Raw genomic sequence first — 17,165 nt, 5'->3', positions numbered from 1 at the left:
ATAGAGAATAGTTGGTCGAGATAGAATCTCTTACACCAAACTAATGGGAACAGTTTTCCGCAATTTGTATACAAGAATCCACAGGTCACAGAAAAGAGAGTAAGAAGATACAAAAATTATTTGCCTAAGGCTATGTTTTTACCTCCCTAACAAGAATTTTAAAATTTTGAATCAAAATAGAATCAGTTCAAAAATCTAAGAATCGACTTCTGAAATTTGAAAACCTAGAAATAAAATTTTAAATCAATTGATTCAGAACATCTAAAATCAATTTTAATTTCAATTCAAATAGGTCTATTGGATCGATCACGTTGTGGAGTACAGATCAGGCCCTCGTACAAGGACGGTCCTTGGAACCCCAGGGCCACCCAAAGATGGTATACTCATTGTCCTCCTTGTCCCCCTACCCAAGTTAATGTATACTCCCAAATCATGATAGAGAATAATTAGACATATCATGTATGTATGTAGTAGAAGAAAAGAAATATGAAAAGATGTCTGTGCCACATGGGTTTTAGTATAGTGTCCGACGAATATCAAGTCATCACTTACAATTCAGATCTTCTATGGCGCGTTGTTCATAGCGGTCTAAGCAGTGCAGACTACGTCGCACGTGCAATGATCTTCTTACCCTTGTCCAAACGACTTGCCCGAATAGGATAAGATGGTCATTGCATATGCGGTCTAATCTGAACCGCACAGACCGCTACGGACAGCATGCCAGAGAAGATCTGGATCCCATCACTTAATCAGTGGGTCAAAAACTAAGACTTGGTAACCAAAGACTAAATCCTAAAGTACACTCCATAATTCTCTTTTCACTCATTGGTTGCATATGTTTTTTGTTTTTTTGTTTTTTGACTTGTTTGTATGTAGGTGGTCTATCACTGTAATGACCAATATATCCTCTCCAATCTTCATTTTAAGGCAAGTCATGTCCTCATTGCGTGTCAAAGTGGTGAAAGGTCAAATAGGGCAAAGACAAGCTCAGAAGCTACCGTGAGCTTGTGTTGATGGCAATTTCGTAATTTTAACATATATGTACGAAAGTAAAGAAAAAGTATACAGGAAACTTCAAAAATTGCTTTTGCAGTCTCTATGTGGTGGCAGGTGTGAGGCTCTACCTTCTCTGCTTGACAATCACTGTCTGTCTCCCTCTCCCTCTACTTTTTCCTTTCTGTGACTTTTTCTCACATTTATCTGAGATCTGAAGCGCTCTCTACCATACGTATTTAAAGGAAAATGAAAAGGAGAATAGGGACAGATTTGTCTTTATAAAAAAAGACAGCTCCCAAAACCAAGACTTTTTTTACTAGAATGTAGAAACACGCACATGTTAATGATCTTATAAGACGTTATTACCCCTCCCTTACCCCCACCTAATTGCTTACGCTACCGTCACCGTTGTCCACGTGTCGTTCGTCTACGTCACCATCCAGGGTTTCCCTTTCTTTCTTTTTCTAAAATTTTCCAAATTAGGGTGACGCACCGACGCTTAACCCGTTCCACCGACACTCTGTTACATGATTTACACCAGGCTGACATCGCCGTACACGTGGCAAGATTCAAGCCGTGGATTAATCTTGGCCTTCCAATCTACCTACCTTACTTACGTAGCTCGAAAGAGACGATCTAACTGTAAGCCTTCACCGTATATGAGAATTGAACAAGCAAAAATAATAATAATAAATAGATTCAAAAAATGGATCAATGGATGAATTGGGCGGGTCGGTTGTTGGACGGGTTTGTCTTTATATAAATAATATATATTTTTTTTATAATTTGAATTAATAAGTCATCTCTCCTATTAAAAAAATAATTAGAAAACAAAGTGAATATATATTATGAATTAATAATGCATCTCACCTATAAAAAATTAAGAGAATGAGAGGGTTCTTTCAAATTTATTTATGGGGCTTTAAGTGGGTAAAGAGGTTGGTCGTCAATGTAGTAACATTATTTGATTTGGAGACAATCTACCCACTTTATAATATGATGATGTGAAAGGCCATTTAAGTGTGAATATGATGGAAAGGTTTATTTATGGGTTTTTATTATTTTTTCTTTTAATAAGAAAAAAAATTATTGTAACTAAATTTGGTGAAAAAATTATTGTGATTTTATTTAGAGAAGATATTCATGTCTTGCACCCAATGGGTGCTCCATATCGATTCAATAATAAGGGTGTACCGTGTAGAGAGGGACATTGGTCTTGGATTGGTAGTTGGTGTCACTCGTCGTAGTGGTGTCTAAGGTATGTTGGTCTTGTGTTCGAGACCCCTCCCCTCCTCTCCTATCGCCTGAGGCTGAGAGGGACATTAGTAGAGGTTATGCCCTCAAACAAGAATCATTTCCCTTTTTATTTATTTGATTTTTTTAAATTAAGGAGAAGAATCAATACCCTATCACTTTATATTGACATTATACAAACCTAAAGGGAAAAAAGAATTGAAGAAGATTGCCCATATGTTAAAATTCAATGTTTTATTTTTCCACATGTTTAAATTCTATTTAGACTTAAATTTAATATGTGACCCGTCTAACTTGTTTATAAATTCCATGGTGGGTAAGTCACCTATGACTTTCTATCAAAAAAAAAAAGTCTCCTATGACTAGATCGTGATCTTCTACGGCGCCTTGCCCATAGTGATTTGTGCGGTCTAGACAGAGTACCGAGCACAATGTTTGCCTTACCTCTGCCCAAGTGCCTTTGCCCGAGCAAGGGTAAGGCGGACATTGCACACGACGCTTTGTCTGAGCCGCACAGACCGCTACGGGTAGGGCGTCGTAGAAGATCTGTATATCCTATGACTTTCTAAATAATAGAGGATAAAAAAACATAAGGTTACAAATTTTTTATTTTTTATTTTGATAAACAGGTTACAAACTATTTCATAGTTAAGGTTAAGGGGTGTAAGAAAATCCCATAATAGAAACATGAAGAAAGAATTGTATTTTAAGAGTGTATTGAGTCTAAGAAGAAGATGATCATGGTGTTATGATGTGAGGAGCAAATCAACCATTAATAAGATTGTTGGGGTAGGGAATCATTTTGTTGGTTTGATAACTTAAGAGAATTGCAGACGTGGCTTGGGCTTAAGATTAAGTTTATTATTTTATGGGAAAAAAAAAGGGGCAAAATAACGACCCCACCCCGTGTCCACCTCTTGAAATGAAAGATCCCATCTCTGATGCGTTAGTATGAGCTCTCATTATCCCCATGTTGGTGCAAGGGCCACACAGTTTGGTAGCGATCCTCCTCTTAGAAGGGGAAAAAGAAGGCTGCCACTGCCAAGTTGCTTGGCATCTGTGCCCATCTTGTACAAGAAGGGTGCAATGACCGCTTCATCCTCGTGAAATTACAAAAAAAAAAAAAAAAAAATCTAACCCCTATTGATTACCCTTTCACAAGCTTTCATTGAAACCGCACTCGTGTAAAGACCACACAACCTGTCAACAATCCCCTTCTAAAGGGGAAAAATTGATTGTTAGCCATGAAAGATTGCAGTACACATAAACCAATCAAAACAGATTGGATTGGACTGGTTGAGCCGACAAAAACAGATTGGACTAAATCAAAACCAGCCAACTAAAGGGTGTAGTATCTATAAAAATACCCTCCCATACCCATGCCTGCCCTCTCCCACCCCACAATGAATAGAATCCCATTCACCATGGGTGGAGGGAAACTCTGTCCATTTTTTTACATGAAAAAACGAAGACCAAACCAATAAATGGACTGATAAGAGAACGATAAAAGAACATTTAAAATAATAATAATATTAAACCAAAACTTTTTTTACAAGTTGTGTTACCCTATAATTTTTTTAAGTTATTTTGATTCGTTCTGATTATAAATCTAAATATAAATAGATAATATAGTGATGTACACATATTTGGTTTCTATCAATATCAATAATGAATGAGTAGAACAATGATGTTTTGTTATTATTATTCCATTATTGGGAATCAGATTAGATCCTTACAATATTCCAATCCATTGCCAGTCCAAACCACATTTAAGGCTTATTAAGCCAATTGATAGCGTAAGTGTTTGGTGAACATCTGGAGGTAGGTAAATAGTCAGAATATATGATGATCTTAACCGCCCAACCAATGCTTCTCTATATTACTTAAGTTATGGTTTTGGATTTTTGTATGTGTGTTTTGAATCATTCAAAATCAGATATAGACACACCACCAAGAGAAAGAGAAGTCGATCCAGGGTTTGCCCTGGTGGTTCGCTACTTCCTTGGGAAAACTGCGTCAAGAGCTTGATCGGTGATTCAAGTCTCCCTAGCACTGCACCCAAAAACAAAAAAGAGAGAGAGAGAAAGAGAATACCTATATTTTAGAATCTTTTAGTTGAGAAGGCCCGGCTCTGATACGAATATGATCTTTATCAGCTTTGATTGATACTGATATGAATAGACCAATATGGCCAATCCAATTTCGATTACTAAGATCATACTCAGTTCGGATCTCTTTCTGGTCAGGTGCAGATGTAGGGATCGTTGTCTATACAATTACGAACGAGAAAAAATGTAGTTAAGGTTCCATTTCATCATCAACAAGGAAACTAGTAAATGTACAATAGATTCAACAGAGAAAACAACACCCAAAAAACAGGGAAAAGGGTTTCCCTCCAGCACAGCAATTCACTTCTTTGGCCCAGGGAGCTGTGTTTCAAAAATGTTCTTGATGAGAAGTTACTGTATTGATATAGTCTTTATCCAATTATAAAATGGTTGGCTCCTGGTTTACTCTCTTAAGCAAAAGATAACAGAGCAGTAAAATGCCTTATGCCAGGCCTAATCCTGGCCATCAGGAATATAGTGCAGCTTAAGGTAACCTGTAGCTTTAATTTTTCTCCTTCCTTCAATTCCTCAACCCTGATTGAACAACTAGTTTAAGGGTTTTTTCTCATTTCTCCTGTTTTCTTCTTTCATTGGCAGAATCTGGTGCATGAATTGAAGAAGTTTCTGTAGAGACTCGATCTTCTTCGGCCCCATCTAATTGAAGAGAAGACAGCACAGAGGAGATTCAATGTTTGTTTAAAAGTGGGCTTCGACAGATAAAAGTACATTACTGCTGAGAGCAAAAACATTTTCTAACTCCAGCACTATTCTTTGAACTATGCATTTCACTATACATAGATATGAAAGATACACTAACTGGAGAGAATTAGAATTGGAAAAGAGCCCTGTTATTTGCTTATGCTCAAAGTGAAGGACAAAACATATTTGGGAGAATAAACACTTCTCAGGAACTAAAGCAATTGACAAGACCAAAATAAAAGATATCCTAGCAGTTCTCATATGGGCCGAATTTGATGATCAAACTTTACAACTTTCTCTTTTTAAGTACATATAATGATCTAAATGATTTTGAAACTTTTGTAAGGCTTTTGCCTGGATGCACAACCAATGTGAAATTAATTGCTAATTAAAATCTTGTGTTCTTCCTAGCTCTCATTTAGGGAAAGGAAACTAAATCTGAATGTAATTCTACTCAAACACCCTTTGTGTCTAAATTTATAGTTAGTGAGTAATTCTATGCAGAAATCCTACATATTTCTAATATTCTAATTAATGTAGGTCTATCCATTATTTTGAGGTAATAAATGTCATAAAAGAGAAGGGGAAGGGGGAGGGGGAGGCACAAAAAACATGTAAAATTCCAGGGTCGAATCCCAAGAACTTGCACCATTTCATACCAAAGTTAGCTAAGTTATATCAATTCTATGAATATGAAGAACACTAGCTAAATTTACATATCCAATTCCTGACATACTAAATAGCTTAGCATATTGCACTCTTCCTTAAATGACCTTGTATAAAGCATGGTTATTTAAAAAGTCTATTTTTTATTCTAGAATATGGACATTCTAACAGTAACTTTTTCATGTTATCTCTTGCATTAAAAAGAACATTTTGATTCCAGACTATTTTAATAGGCATAAATCTTCAGTTTGTTCCTACTTCCCATTTTCTTTTGAGGTAGCGATTTCTGAAATTGTTATTTCTCAATTATAAAATAAATGCTTAGCTCAATTAACATTAGCAGTCTATTCAACTTTGCATTCTTCAAGGCAAGTATAACAGTTAAATTTAAATGACCTTTGAGAAGGCAAATGAAGTGAGAGGGATATCCAATAGGTGTTAGTGCAATGGGAGGAAAATATCAACTCTTTCCTAGTAGCCACAATTCAAATTGCACTAAAACGATAGACAAAGAATTAAAAAAGAAAAAAAATCAGAAAAAAAACTTGTAAAAAATTATCTTGAAGAAAAATACAAAGTTAAAGAAAAGAACACCTTGATCGATCGGGCCCGCATTAAAGATGATATCTTGATACATTAGGAATTCATTCACATAATTCTGAATTTGTTTGAGATAGCTCCTATCCAGGCTCTGTCTCTGTCACTGTATGCATAACTCATACTGGAAGCCAATAGGATGAATCCTCCAATAATTTCCTGTCTTTCATCAATACCTAGTTTAGGAGCTCCAAGCACGGGTTGTACAAGAAGAGATTGAGTTCCTCTTGGGAGCATCTCCGAAAATGCAGAATCTGCAATCACTAATTAATAGTCTTTATCTTATTAGCAAAATATACACAAGCCAAACAACCAAAGCAGCTGTGGACAATCTTATTAGCAAAATATACACAAGCCAAACAACCAAAGCAGCTGTGGACACTCATCAATCAGCATAAAATCGAGTTTCGGTCACCCATACCAGTAACCTTGAAGATTTTTGTTTTTGGACTACATCTTCTAACAGAAAAACAAGTAAATCCCATATAAAACCATATAAATTAACCAACTATAATGTCATTGAGATTGAGCTTCCAAGACCTCTATATGACGAGATCGTTCACTTTGCAACAGAAAGATCCAAGTGTCAAACTCAGATGTTTCCTAACCTGAAAACAATTACGCTATGGTTTCAAAAGCAGAATTACAAGATCAAAAGGGAACAATGAAAGTTCTTGGTTGTCCAAGTCCAAAATAGAAAACAGTAAGCAAAAAATACCCAAAAAAAAATTGTAAGATATGAATTATCTTGCATATTCTAGCAAAGAACGCATGCTTCATCTCTAGCTTTTTCTTTTTCTCCAAGCATTTCAAACCCAGTTGACATTGTAGGTAGAAATAGTGATTAGAGTGCGCATTTGGCAACATTTGGCAAAAGTCTTTCTGGGGTTCTCTTGTTCTGTGCGAGCAAAACATAGGCAGAATCACCGGGTTTCTGGAACAGAATTTCCAGAGCTGAAAAGGACCTGCCTCTCACGCAGAGAAGAGAAGCATTTCTTATAGGAAATGTGATCTGACAGACTTTACAAGAATCTATCCTCCCTTGCATGTGCCTTGGGAAGGGTATAACCAATAGAGGGCCCAATTTGAACTTTCTTCACACATTCGAGTCCCTCTACCACTGCGGGACTTGATGGCAAAATGGTTACCTAATACATTTCTTAAGGTAAGAATTCCTCTGGTAGAACAGAATCCTTGCAGAGTGTTCCATGGGTGGAATCACACTCATGGAACAGAAGAGTTGCCAGACATGCCCAGAGTACCCCTCAGTTATGTTTAAAGAACCTAGAAACTGCCGGCAATACTCCAAATTACGTAGACTACCTGAAATTATCTGTTTATTGTGAGAAAATCATCCAACATGCCATTGTGGAACAAATTGTATTTCTGCTCCCATGTATAACCAAAAATGTTACAGAAAGCCCAAAGAATAGAGAACACTAGCCCAATCCAATGGGAGCCACGCTTGCCCTTCGTTGAAGAATTACAAGAAGGTTGAAACTCTACCTGAGGTCTGAGGAAAATAAAGTGTGTCCTTTAGATCAGAAAAGCCAATTTGTTGAATCTTCCTCTCAAACCAGTCAAGTTCACTAGCTTTTGATACATTTTCAGGTGCTCCCCAATAGCCACGTACACATAATGCATCTCCAACAGATATAAGCTGGTAAAAGAAAGACAAATGTAAATGGGTAGTTTCTACATGAAACCACAGTTAAGATTTCAATAAAAAAACAAATAGTAATGCTTGAACCACAGTTAAAATTTCAGTCATGTGTACATTATTCTCATTTTGGTAGGAGTTGGGTTTAGGATAATACCACTGACATGGTGTTTGTATTGCGCAACAGAATATATGTTGCCCATGCTAAATCTTCCTTTTGTATGTCAGAGAGACTTTCTGACATAATAAATGTTTGCTTGTTGCCTTCAGGTAGCGCTGACTGATCTGCCAGAGTTGCACCCTGCATGAAGTCCAAGGTTTCAGCAGGCATCATAATTTCGGAGTTCATCAAATTTCTGAGATTTAAGGTAAGACGGTCTCTGCAACCTCAGTGGAGTTCTGAAAAGTGGAAGATCAGTCTGGCATACAAGTTAACAAACAGGCAACATCATACTTCTCTGATCCATTTTCTGTAAGTCAATAACCTGAACCAACACAACAGAGATTTGAATTTTCAAGGCTTCACCTTGTTGAACATCCCATGTATTTCAAACACAACAACCATCCAAGGAACTAAAACTCAGGTCTCAGTATCAACTTGGTTCTTAGAAAAACCGAGACCAGTCGAGATCTCGCCGAGTTGGTGCATTTTTTTTTTCCAACTCGAAGCCTTAACTTTGGGTCAACCCGAGATCTCGCCGAGATATGTCGAGTTAGGTGAGGTAGTTAAGTGGTAGGTGGGTTAAAAAAATGGGTCGAAACCGAGATCCGAGATCTTGCGAGCTCTCGAACTATGCAACCATCACGTTTAACATCCCATAAGTTCTTCAACCACCAATATTGAATTTTCAGTTCCCCCAATCCCATATAGGTCTAAATAAATTTTATAGCAGGTTACCTCGTATTGTTATTGGACATTGACACCCCTATCAGTGTCAGTGTCCTATATTGCTTAGAATGGTAGAATAGCAAGCATCCCTTATGGATCATAAACACATACCTAGAAAATAGAATGGAAAGCATCTCTTTTGGATCATAAACACTTAAAATTTTTAAAGATTTCCTGCAATAGAGAAAAATTTCAAAAGAGGCAGAGGAGGAAATGCAAAGGACATGAAGAAGTGATCAAAAGCCATGTCCAACTCCTGAAAGACAAATAAGATAAAGCAGTTGTAGCTATTGGAAGATGCTCCCATGCTCAAGGGGTTAAATCTGATTTTTGTTGCCCAAATCATGGTTCGAAATTTCGGTTGAAATGACCGAGATTTCATGAAAAGATTCGATTTCAACAAAGGTCGAAATGAAACACAGGTCGACTCACTAGTATGTAGAATTTCAACCAAAATTTCACAGCTTCGGCCAAATTTTCGGTTTCAACTTGGTTTCGGTATCACTTCGACCAAAAATGATATAAAACAATACATATAAAAGCATTGTTCCAATAGAAATGGGGCGAAATTTCAACCCATTTTGGGAGTTTCAAGTAGATTCTCCTGTTAGAGGGGGAAAACTCCAAAAAACACTATATATAATATTTTTTGTCAACTCACCTACATTTCTTGAGGGAACAAAGTGTTGGGGACTATTACAATGCATCTACAACGACAGCTTTTCCCATTAGAGTAAGATATGTGGAAGATATGCAATTTTCCTCTAAAGGTTTCGAGCTTTCCCAGAACTCTATCTAGCACTAACTACTGACATAGAGTTGGAGGAACGGTTCCGTAGGGGCATTTTAACCTTGGTTGTACACTAGTACACTTTTACTTGACTACTTGTAACAGAGGTACTTGTAGGACTTTGACATTGTGTAATATTAAATGATTTTTCTTCATTCCTAATGCATATTTTAGTTGTTTTCATTGAATTTCGTGTTTTCTAATACTAAATTAGGTGTAGAATAGGTTATATTTGAGAAAGTATACACTGGAGTACGACACGCACTACCAACCTAGGGTACAAAACCAAACTACCATTTTGAGTGTGTGTTGTGTGTGTTTTTTTTTTCACAATCTAAACGTTCCAATATGTTTAGAATGTTTTATTTAGGTCTTCCCTGAAGTTTCGTGCCAAAATATGACCATTTGACCACCAAAATGGTCAACTGAAACATGAATTTTGGGCGAAATCCAAAATATTTTGATTTCGACCAAGATCGAAACCAAAGTCTCAAATCTCGAATCCCGTCCTCATCTATTAGCACCAAAGAGTGCTTCCTGTGCATGAGCTACTAATATCTATATAATTATACATTTTATTTCGCAAGACAATAATCCCCTCTTATTGCTAATCTTATAAACAAATCCCTTCCATTCTAATCATCTAACATGTTCTTGCCTCACTCTTGGAGGAGGCGGTTACTTGCTGAATCTACCATAAGCATAAATAGTCTTCTATGGGTCGGATAAAAATTCCAAAATTCAATCAGATTAAGCCATCTTTTGATATGTTCACTGAAACTAATCCCAATTGTCATAAATGTTGGCAGCTTTATTATTGCAGTTAGGCCTTAGATCTTCACATCCTAGGCTCCTTCTATATCACATGAATGATAAGATAAATGTATAAAACAAATGCCTATACAGAGGTATGACACTTACAAAATCATAAAATAAAATGATTTTTGAAGATAAAGAAACAATTAATAGGGCTATCTTTCCCTTCCGTGGTTTGCCAACTTATAAGGAAGTCATAGGGATTGAGCAAAAGATCTCCAATAATTTCAACCATGGGAATTTCCACATTTGTCATCCCTCAAAGTAGATCCTCTGTAATCCCTAAAATTGCCATTATTCTTAGCTATTCAGGCAGTTATAAAGGAACCACTCTCTGAAATCTGGTTTTAGTAGGTCCAGTCTAGGTTTAGTTTGTTTATACAGTTATTTATTCGTCAATTACCGATTACCAATTTCGTATTCAATTCCTCACTGAGCAATGAACAACAATACTCTTGAGGGTGTTTCAAACAATTTGGAAATAATACCAAGTAAATTGAGAAAATAGAAATTATCTCAATGGCTTAATCCTTCAATTGAAACAATCACATGATGTAGGAGAGATTTATACACGAACACTTGTTGGGGCTGGGTCATGCCACTGGTCGTCTGGTCAGCTTCCTTAAGATCGCAGTCGCCCCCCTATGGTACAATATGGGTTCTTGTGAATCAACCTCCAAGATGAAACAACCTCTTAGGCCTTCCAGTAGTTGTGCCAATCACTAATAGAGCCATAGCGGAACACACGTAGGTTGTGCTTAATCAATAAAAGGAATGGAACTCAAAAATTTCTCAAAACAATAAAACAAGAGGCAAGAAGCAAAAGAGAGAGAGAGAGAGAGAGAGGGAATAGAATACTTAGAAATGTCCTCTAAAGGGTCTAGGACATCCTCTATGTATAGAGGAGAGGTACTCCTTGGAAACATCTGTCCAAGAGGGTCAAAAGATGTGTCTCTCGAAGAGAGAAGACATAGAAACTAACCGTTGACACACTTTTGACGGTGCACAACGAAACAACACCAATGATCCATCGTCAATAAAACTTCATTGCACATCGGACATAATGTCAAACATGTACTTGTTACGCACACGGAATAGAAGAGAGAAAATAGGTGGGAGAGAGAAGCGATAACGAAGGGTAGTATGATATGGTTGGCCTTATAGGCAAAGCCATGACGCCTTTACTGAGGAAGTCGGACCTCCTTTCTCAGAGAGAAAACATAGGAACCAATTACATTCAACGTCTGTCCATTATCCTTTAATTATCCCATATAAATAAGAACTACAAATGGTTAAAACTACTCAACCCGCTAAGACTCAATAACTAGTCCTATTAAGACTCATCTCACGCACAATGCTGAATAAGTAACTATAAAATAATGATAAATAACCATATAATATTCTACTTTACCATATCCCAATGCACGTAATAGTACTCTAGCCGACGTTTAATGATTGGAGAAGTTCTTGTCTGCTTTTCAAGTCTTGGATTAGAGGGCTAAAGGTGGGCAAGGTTGGAAGGATGGCCCTTACGCGAGGGCTAAAGGTGGGGAAGGAAACAAAGTTCTTGTATCGTCACAACCCCTTTTTTTTCAAAGTCAGAAAAACCTTAAAAGAAACCACACACTCAAAGGCCTCAGCACGACACTCGGCCCAGTCCGGGAAAATTTACCCTAACCACCCTGAGACAAGAGAGCATAATGAGTCTTTCTTTCAAAGAACCCTACCCTTGTAATTCCCTATTATACAATATGAACCTCGCTCTATTCTCTTCCATAAGCAATGTCAGAGTAAAAACTTCCCACTACTTTGCTTTACAAGAAACAATTCCGGGGAGATCTTGAGTTCAAACCTCGTGGGAGACTAAAAAAAAAAAAAGGAAAATCAAAAGAGGTATGAATTCCCCCCCCCCCCTCTCTTGTAAACTCATTCAATACAACAAAACTTCCTGTAGTTTATGTTCTTATCGCATCATAAGAGAGAAAATTTGAAAATTACAGATTTACTCTAGAATATACCTTCAGAAATTTTCCCAAATAGGGAAGGGCAACCGAGAACGCCGCCAGAGAAACACCAAGGGCTTCCGATTTCTGCACAACAACAAGACGAATCCAAAACCAAAGCTACAATCAACTAAATGATTAAACAGAAACCGCGCAAAATGTTCAATTCTCATCTAGGGAAAGAGCAAGAAAATAAAATTATTTTCATACCAACTGCGCTGCAGTGATGTATGAACTCGAGCCCACGAAATGATTTAAGAAAAGTAGCGAACCGAAACCGTAGCCAATCCATCTGGGTAGGTAGGATTCGTCGAACCCAGGAATACCTAAACCCCAAAGAACAGAAACATAAATAATCGGAATCGTAGGAGAGCTGTCTTCCAATTTCGAAATAGAATAGACAAATTCTTTACCCACCAAGTGTGAAGCGAAGAACGGAGAGGTTTAGCTGTTGCTGCTGTTGCTTTGGTTCTCCGGTATCTTCCGAACGAACGTAGGTTGTTGTATCCCTCTTTCTTCTTGTTCTTCTCGTACTTCGAGCAATGGTGCTGCTGAATACGGAGGGATAAAGGAAAGAAACGCAATGGCACGAATATGTAACTGGATTGGCGCGAAATCTTGGCGGCAAACTCAACTGAATTAACGAATTTAAAAAGAGACTCCCCATGTCTCCCCTTCTCTTTTGGGATAAGCGAGGTGATGTCCTATGCCTCTATTCATATATCCGGTCAGACAATCTGGACTCTGCTGGTTGGGTCGGCTTTGTGTCAGCCCGACCCAAAACCGTAAATTTCCAGCCCAAACCGGGATTGAAATCGACTGATCAGTCCAAACCGAATCTTTACATTGGTCTGGATTCAATTTGGGTTTTATAAAACCAGTACAACGAAATCAGATCGATTGAAGTTGAATTGAACCGAACCCAAAAATGACCAAAAAGTCATTATTTTCAATATTTTTTAAAAAAACAAAGTTTTCCTTCACCCACCATCCTAGGGTGCACAAACCCCTCCTAAGATTTTAGTATGTTTCAAAACACCTTCCTGATACCCATTCCTACACTCTCACGCCCCTTGGTGAATGGGATCTCATTCAGCGTGGGTGGAGGGAAACTCGGTCCTTATTTAAAAACTTAAACAATATTATGATAACATCCTGATAAGAGTCAATTAAGCCAACCTGAGAAAAGACAGAACCAAATTGGATCAAAACTCAATTTCAATTAAAAGTTTTGATTCTGGTTTAATTTATTATCACTCCAAAACTTATTTAATCCAATCAAACCAAGCTGACTCAACCAATTGACACCCCTAAATAACCCAATGGTCCGTTCTAATCCCATGCAAGCAATGGTGCTCACTTTTTTCCTACCAAATCCAACCAACCAGTTAAAATGCTCCAATTATGAAATATATACTTTAAAAATGAGAAAGAGAACACCACCTGTCATGTAGCGTATGCTGCCCCTATGCCCTGACATAGGGATGCGCAAAATGACCGTCGCACCCCCTGGAACCCCGAAAATGACCAGGGGTACGATAGGCATGTCTGGCGTATCTGGGTGGCGTTCTTTCTCCCTTTAAAACATTTGAAAAAAGAAGTGACTTGAGCAGACAACACAAAACACCTTATTCTAAGAGAAAAAACCCTAATTCAGCTCATGGTCACTCTCACGCATAGTCAACTGCTGCTACTCATCGCTAAGGTCCAAATTGCCATTGTTGTCAAACCACGTCATCGGAGAAACTGCTGTCATCAGAGCTCTCTTCCTCTCTCACGAAATTTTCATTCTAAATTTGTGAACCCTAGGATAGTGGGTGAGTGGGTGAACCGTCCTCCATGGATAGAGGGAAATTTTGTCCTTTAACTTTTATCTTTCCTTTATCCAATTGTTTGGACTAGATTAGCTTACCATTTAATGTGTCCAAATTCAGGATTCAAAGGTTTGGCAGCAAACCAAAATTTACTACGACTTTTTTTCTAGGTAAGACCAAATTTGTTGCATTGATTGAGGGAAGAGGGTGATTTAAGAATGCTGCCCTTGCACCCAGACGCAGGGGCGCTGTGTGACCACCATATATTTATTGTACCAAAAAAAAAAAAAAATACAATTCAGATTATATTTCCTCATTGAAAATGGAATCTAATACTCAATTCTATCAAAACAAAATTCTAATGACCAGACGTACACATCACCAACAATAATATTAAATATGACACCATTACCCTAAGGGGTCAGCTATGATACCATTATTGCAATAGAGCATCTTACAATATTTATTATTTATTTAATAAATATATACATAATCGGTTATACACTGTGGATCACCTGCTATAAAATCAAGGGCTTCCTCAAAATTTGTTGTCGAAGACAATCACCTTTTCCATATGAGCATTTCCTTATTGGGCATGGTTTTAGGTATCGGGATTGAACTGGCCATATCGGCCAATCCATATTGTTACGGCATATTTTTAGCAGAGTCAACTTACCTGTGCGGCGCTTTGAACAACGTTTGACCAAGGCCAGCCAAGACCATTCAAGTGCTCATAAGGATCCCCTCATATGATTTCATGACAACCGACAAAACAATACTCGTCGAGACCCACTCGACCAACCCAAGACTCTTCACTACGCCCCCAACCTGTCTCTCATTGAGAGTCGAAGCTCGCTCGGCCACCCCGGTATTCTTCACTGCTCACCCAACAATCATGTCCCTCGTCGTGTAGCCCAAGCCAAGACCACACCAAGTCCACCGTCATGACTATGCTCAAGAGTAATTTAGCCCCACTCAAACGGCACAGCACAAACCGAAGGCTTGCCAGACCTACGGCATCCTCACCCATACAATACCACAACTGTTGCCCATCTTTGGCTAGTAGCTAGCACCATATAGACACGCCTAAGCAAGGCCAACACTAGGCCAAGCTAAGGACCAGTACACTTGCATGCTAGACACGGGATAGCCCACTCGTTCCTGCTCACGTGCCACTGTCGCATAGAGTATGCTAGTGACACACAAATAGGAACTTCTGCCTCCACGGCAGCGCCTTCTACTCGCCCGTGGTCCTCGTCAGTAACCAAACCTACAGAGAAAACACCCATCGCCCACTTCGGCTACGAGTGCCCAACCATGGAGTACTTGTACTGTTGTGCATGCATGGCCAGGCCAACCCAGCATACAATGCCTTGCCAATGATAGCCTTGTTGATGCTTGTGGCCTGCCACGATGCCATGCGAGGAGCCATGATACCAAGGGGGATGAGGCACACCATCCCTCCTCAAGGTAGATCTTATGCTTTTCATGGATTTTCAGATGAGACATGAAACCCCTCAAAAAATCATACTGATGGATAACGAAACTTCACGAGGCAAGTGACTCTCGCTCCAAGCAACGCCATGCTCACTTCGAACCCCAATCCAAGCCACCCTTCGAGCTACCATGCACACCAATGTGTGCCAACCAACGTGCCACGGCCATGCCAAGCAATATGTCCGTGGCAATATGGCTAATACCAATACCAATACCATATCGGTGGTAATCAGGGTCGGGTTAAATGATCCAAAAAAACCATATCAGCATTTCGAGAGGCAAAACGATATGATCCAACCCATGTGACCAATCCATTTTGGTATTGGTATCAGTCTGGTGCTGATACTGCGCGCTAACCTTGCTATTGGTTGTGCCTGTTGATTTACCGACCAACTAAACAAGAGCTTGTCCTTCCACTTCTCTTGCATCAACTAGAACTTTCAATCCATTCGAACCTTATGGCTCAAGGTATCCATAGTCTCTCTCTCTCTCTCTCTTTTGTTAAGCATTTGATATTTTTGGGAAAAGGTTGAGCCACCAAGGAAGGTTAAGACTAGTGTTTCCTATCTATCTCTCCTCACATGAAATAACCTCGTTGCCCTTTTATGCATGAACATTGTATCTCATTGGTACGCTCCTCTATGCCACTGGCTCAGATAACCTTGAGTTCTCCTAATATATTTTTGGGATGCTCAATAATCATCCCAATGAGCTTGTCCCTTCCCCCCACCCCAAAAAAAAAAATTCTGTTTATCCTAAGGTCGAGGAACATGGCATCAATTGGTAGTTCAGAACTTCAGATTATTAAATTTTTGGATCAACCACCATTATGGTGGGATATTACTCTCAACAAGAAACACAAAGTAACAAGGAATCTTCTTTGAAATGTAACCATCAGAATACAAAAACCATAAATTATAATTTTAAAAGTCTAGCTTTCCCAGTGCCCAGTGGTCCAAAGATATTGGTTGTACTCTTTCCAAGGATTTGATTATATACGGTCCAAGATAGCACAGGTTAGTTAAGTATGTCGGGTAGGCACTAAAAAGATGCTAGGATTTAGGTTTTTTAAAGCTGATATTTTCATTAACAACTTCAAAAGGTTTAACATTTTCGTTTGCTGATCAGGGGAAAAATGAGTTTTAGGTGCTAAGGTAGTCCTTAGATGCCTTCTTTTAACAGGAACAAAGAACACTGATGCTTAACATTCTACCCTCAATTTTCATCTCTGAGTATGAAAATTACTAGTCTTGCAAACAGAACCAAACAACCCGTCAGCTCACACCCAATGACTGTCTAGCCTAAGTTTCAAGTGTACTAAATCAGAGTTTGCTAAAAACACCTCACGAATACATGGCGGTCTGGAGCCATCTTCC

The 17,165-nt window shown here is 38.5% G+C and overlaps 1 protein-coding gene across 5 annotated transcripts; it reads right to left on the bottom strand.

The window, feature by feature from the left end:
- Nucleotides 1-4,968: 4,968 nt before the first annotated feature.
- On the bottom strand, nucleotides 4,969-13,207 carry LOC122662932 (protein COFACTOR ASSEMBLY OF COMPLEX C SUBUNIT B CCB2, chloroplastic). Of its 5 annotated transcripts, none has more exons than XR_006333098.1 (7): nucleotides 12,896-13,205; nucleotides 12,689-12,804; nucleotides 12,494-12,565; nucleotides 8,138-8,281; nucleotides 7,827-7,980; nucleotides 6,318-6,583; nucleotides 4,969-5,146 (listed from the first exon to the last, which is right to left on the bottom strand). XR_006333098.1 is itself a non-coding variant. In XM_043858637.1 (6 exons), exons 1-6 carry the CDS (start codon nucleotides 13,143-13,145, stop codon nucleotides 6,372-6,374), a joined length of 948 nt encoding a protein of 315 aa, XP_043714572.1. In that variant the 5' UTR covers nucleotides 13,146-13,204; the 3' UTR covers nucleotides 6,140-6,371. The 5 variants fall into 5 exon arrangements, 3 of the variants coding, with proteins under 3 accessions (XP_043714572.1, XP_043714579.1, XP_043714582.1); XR_006333099.1 differs by having other exon boundaries at nucleotides 4,975-5,012; XM_043858637.1 differs by lacking the exon at nucleotides 4,969-5,146 and having other exon boundaries at nucleotides 6,140-6,583; nucleotides 12,896-13,204.
- Nucleotides 13,208-17,165: the final 3,958 nt, after the last annotated feature.

Source organism: Telopea speciosissima, chromosome 1, assembly GCF_018873765.1.
Source record: "Telopea speciosissima isolate NSW1024214 ecotype Mountain lineage chromosome 1, Tspe_v1, whole genome shotgun sequence".
Classification (NCBI taxonomy): Eukaryota; Viridiplantae; Streptophyta; class Magnoliopsida; order Proteales; family Proteaceae; genus Telopea; species Telopea speciosissima.
The sequence above is the reverse complement of the archived record's forward strand: the minus strand, read 5'-3'. Positions and strand labels throughout refer to the sequence as shown.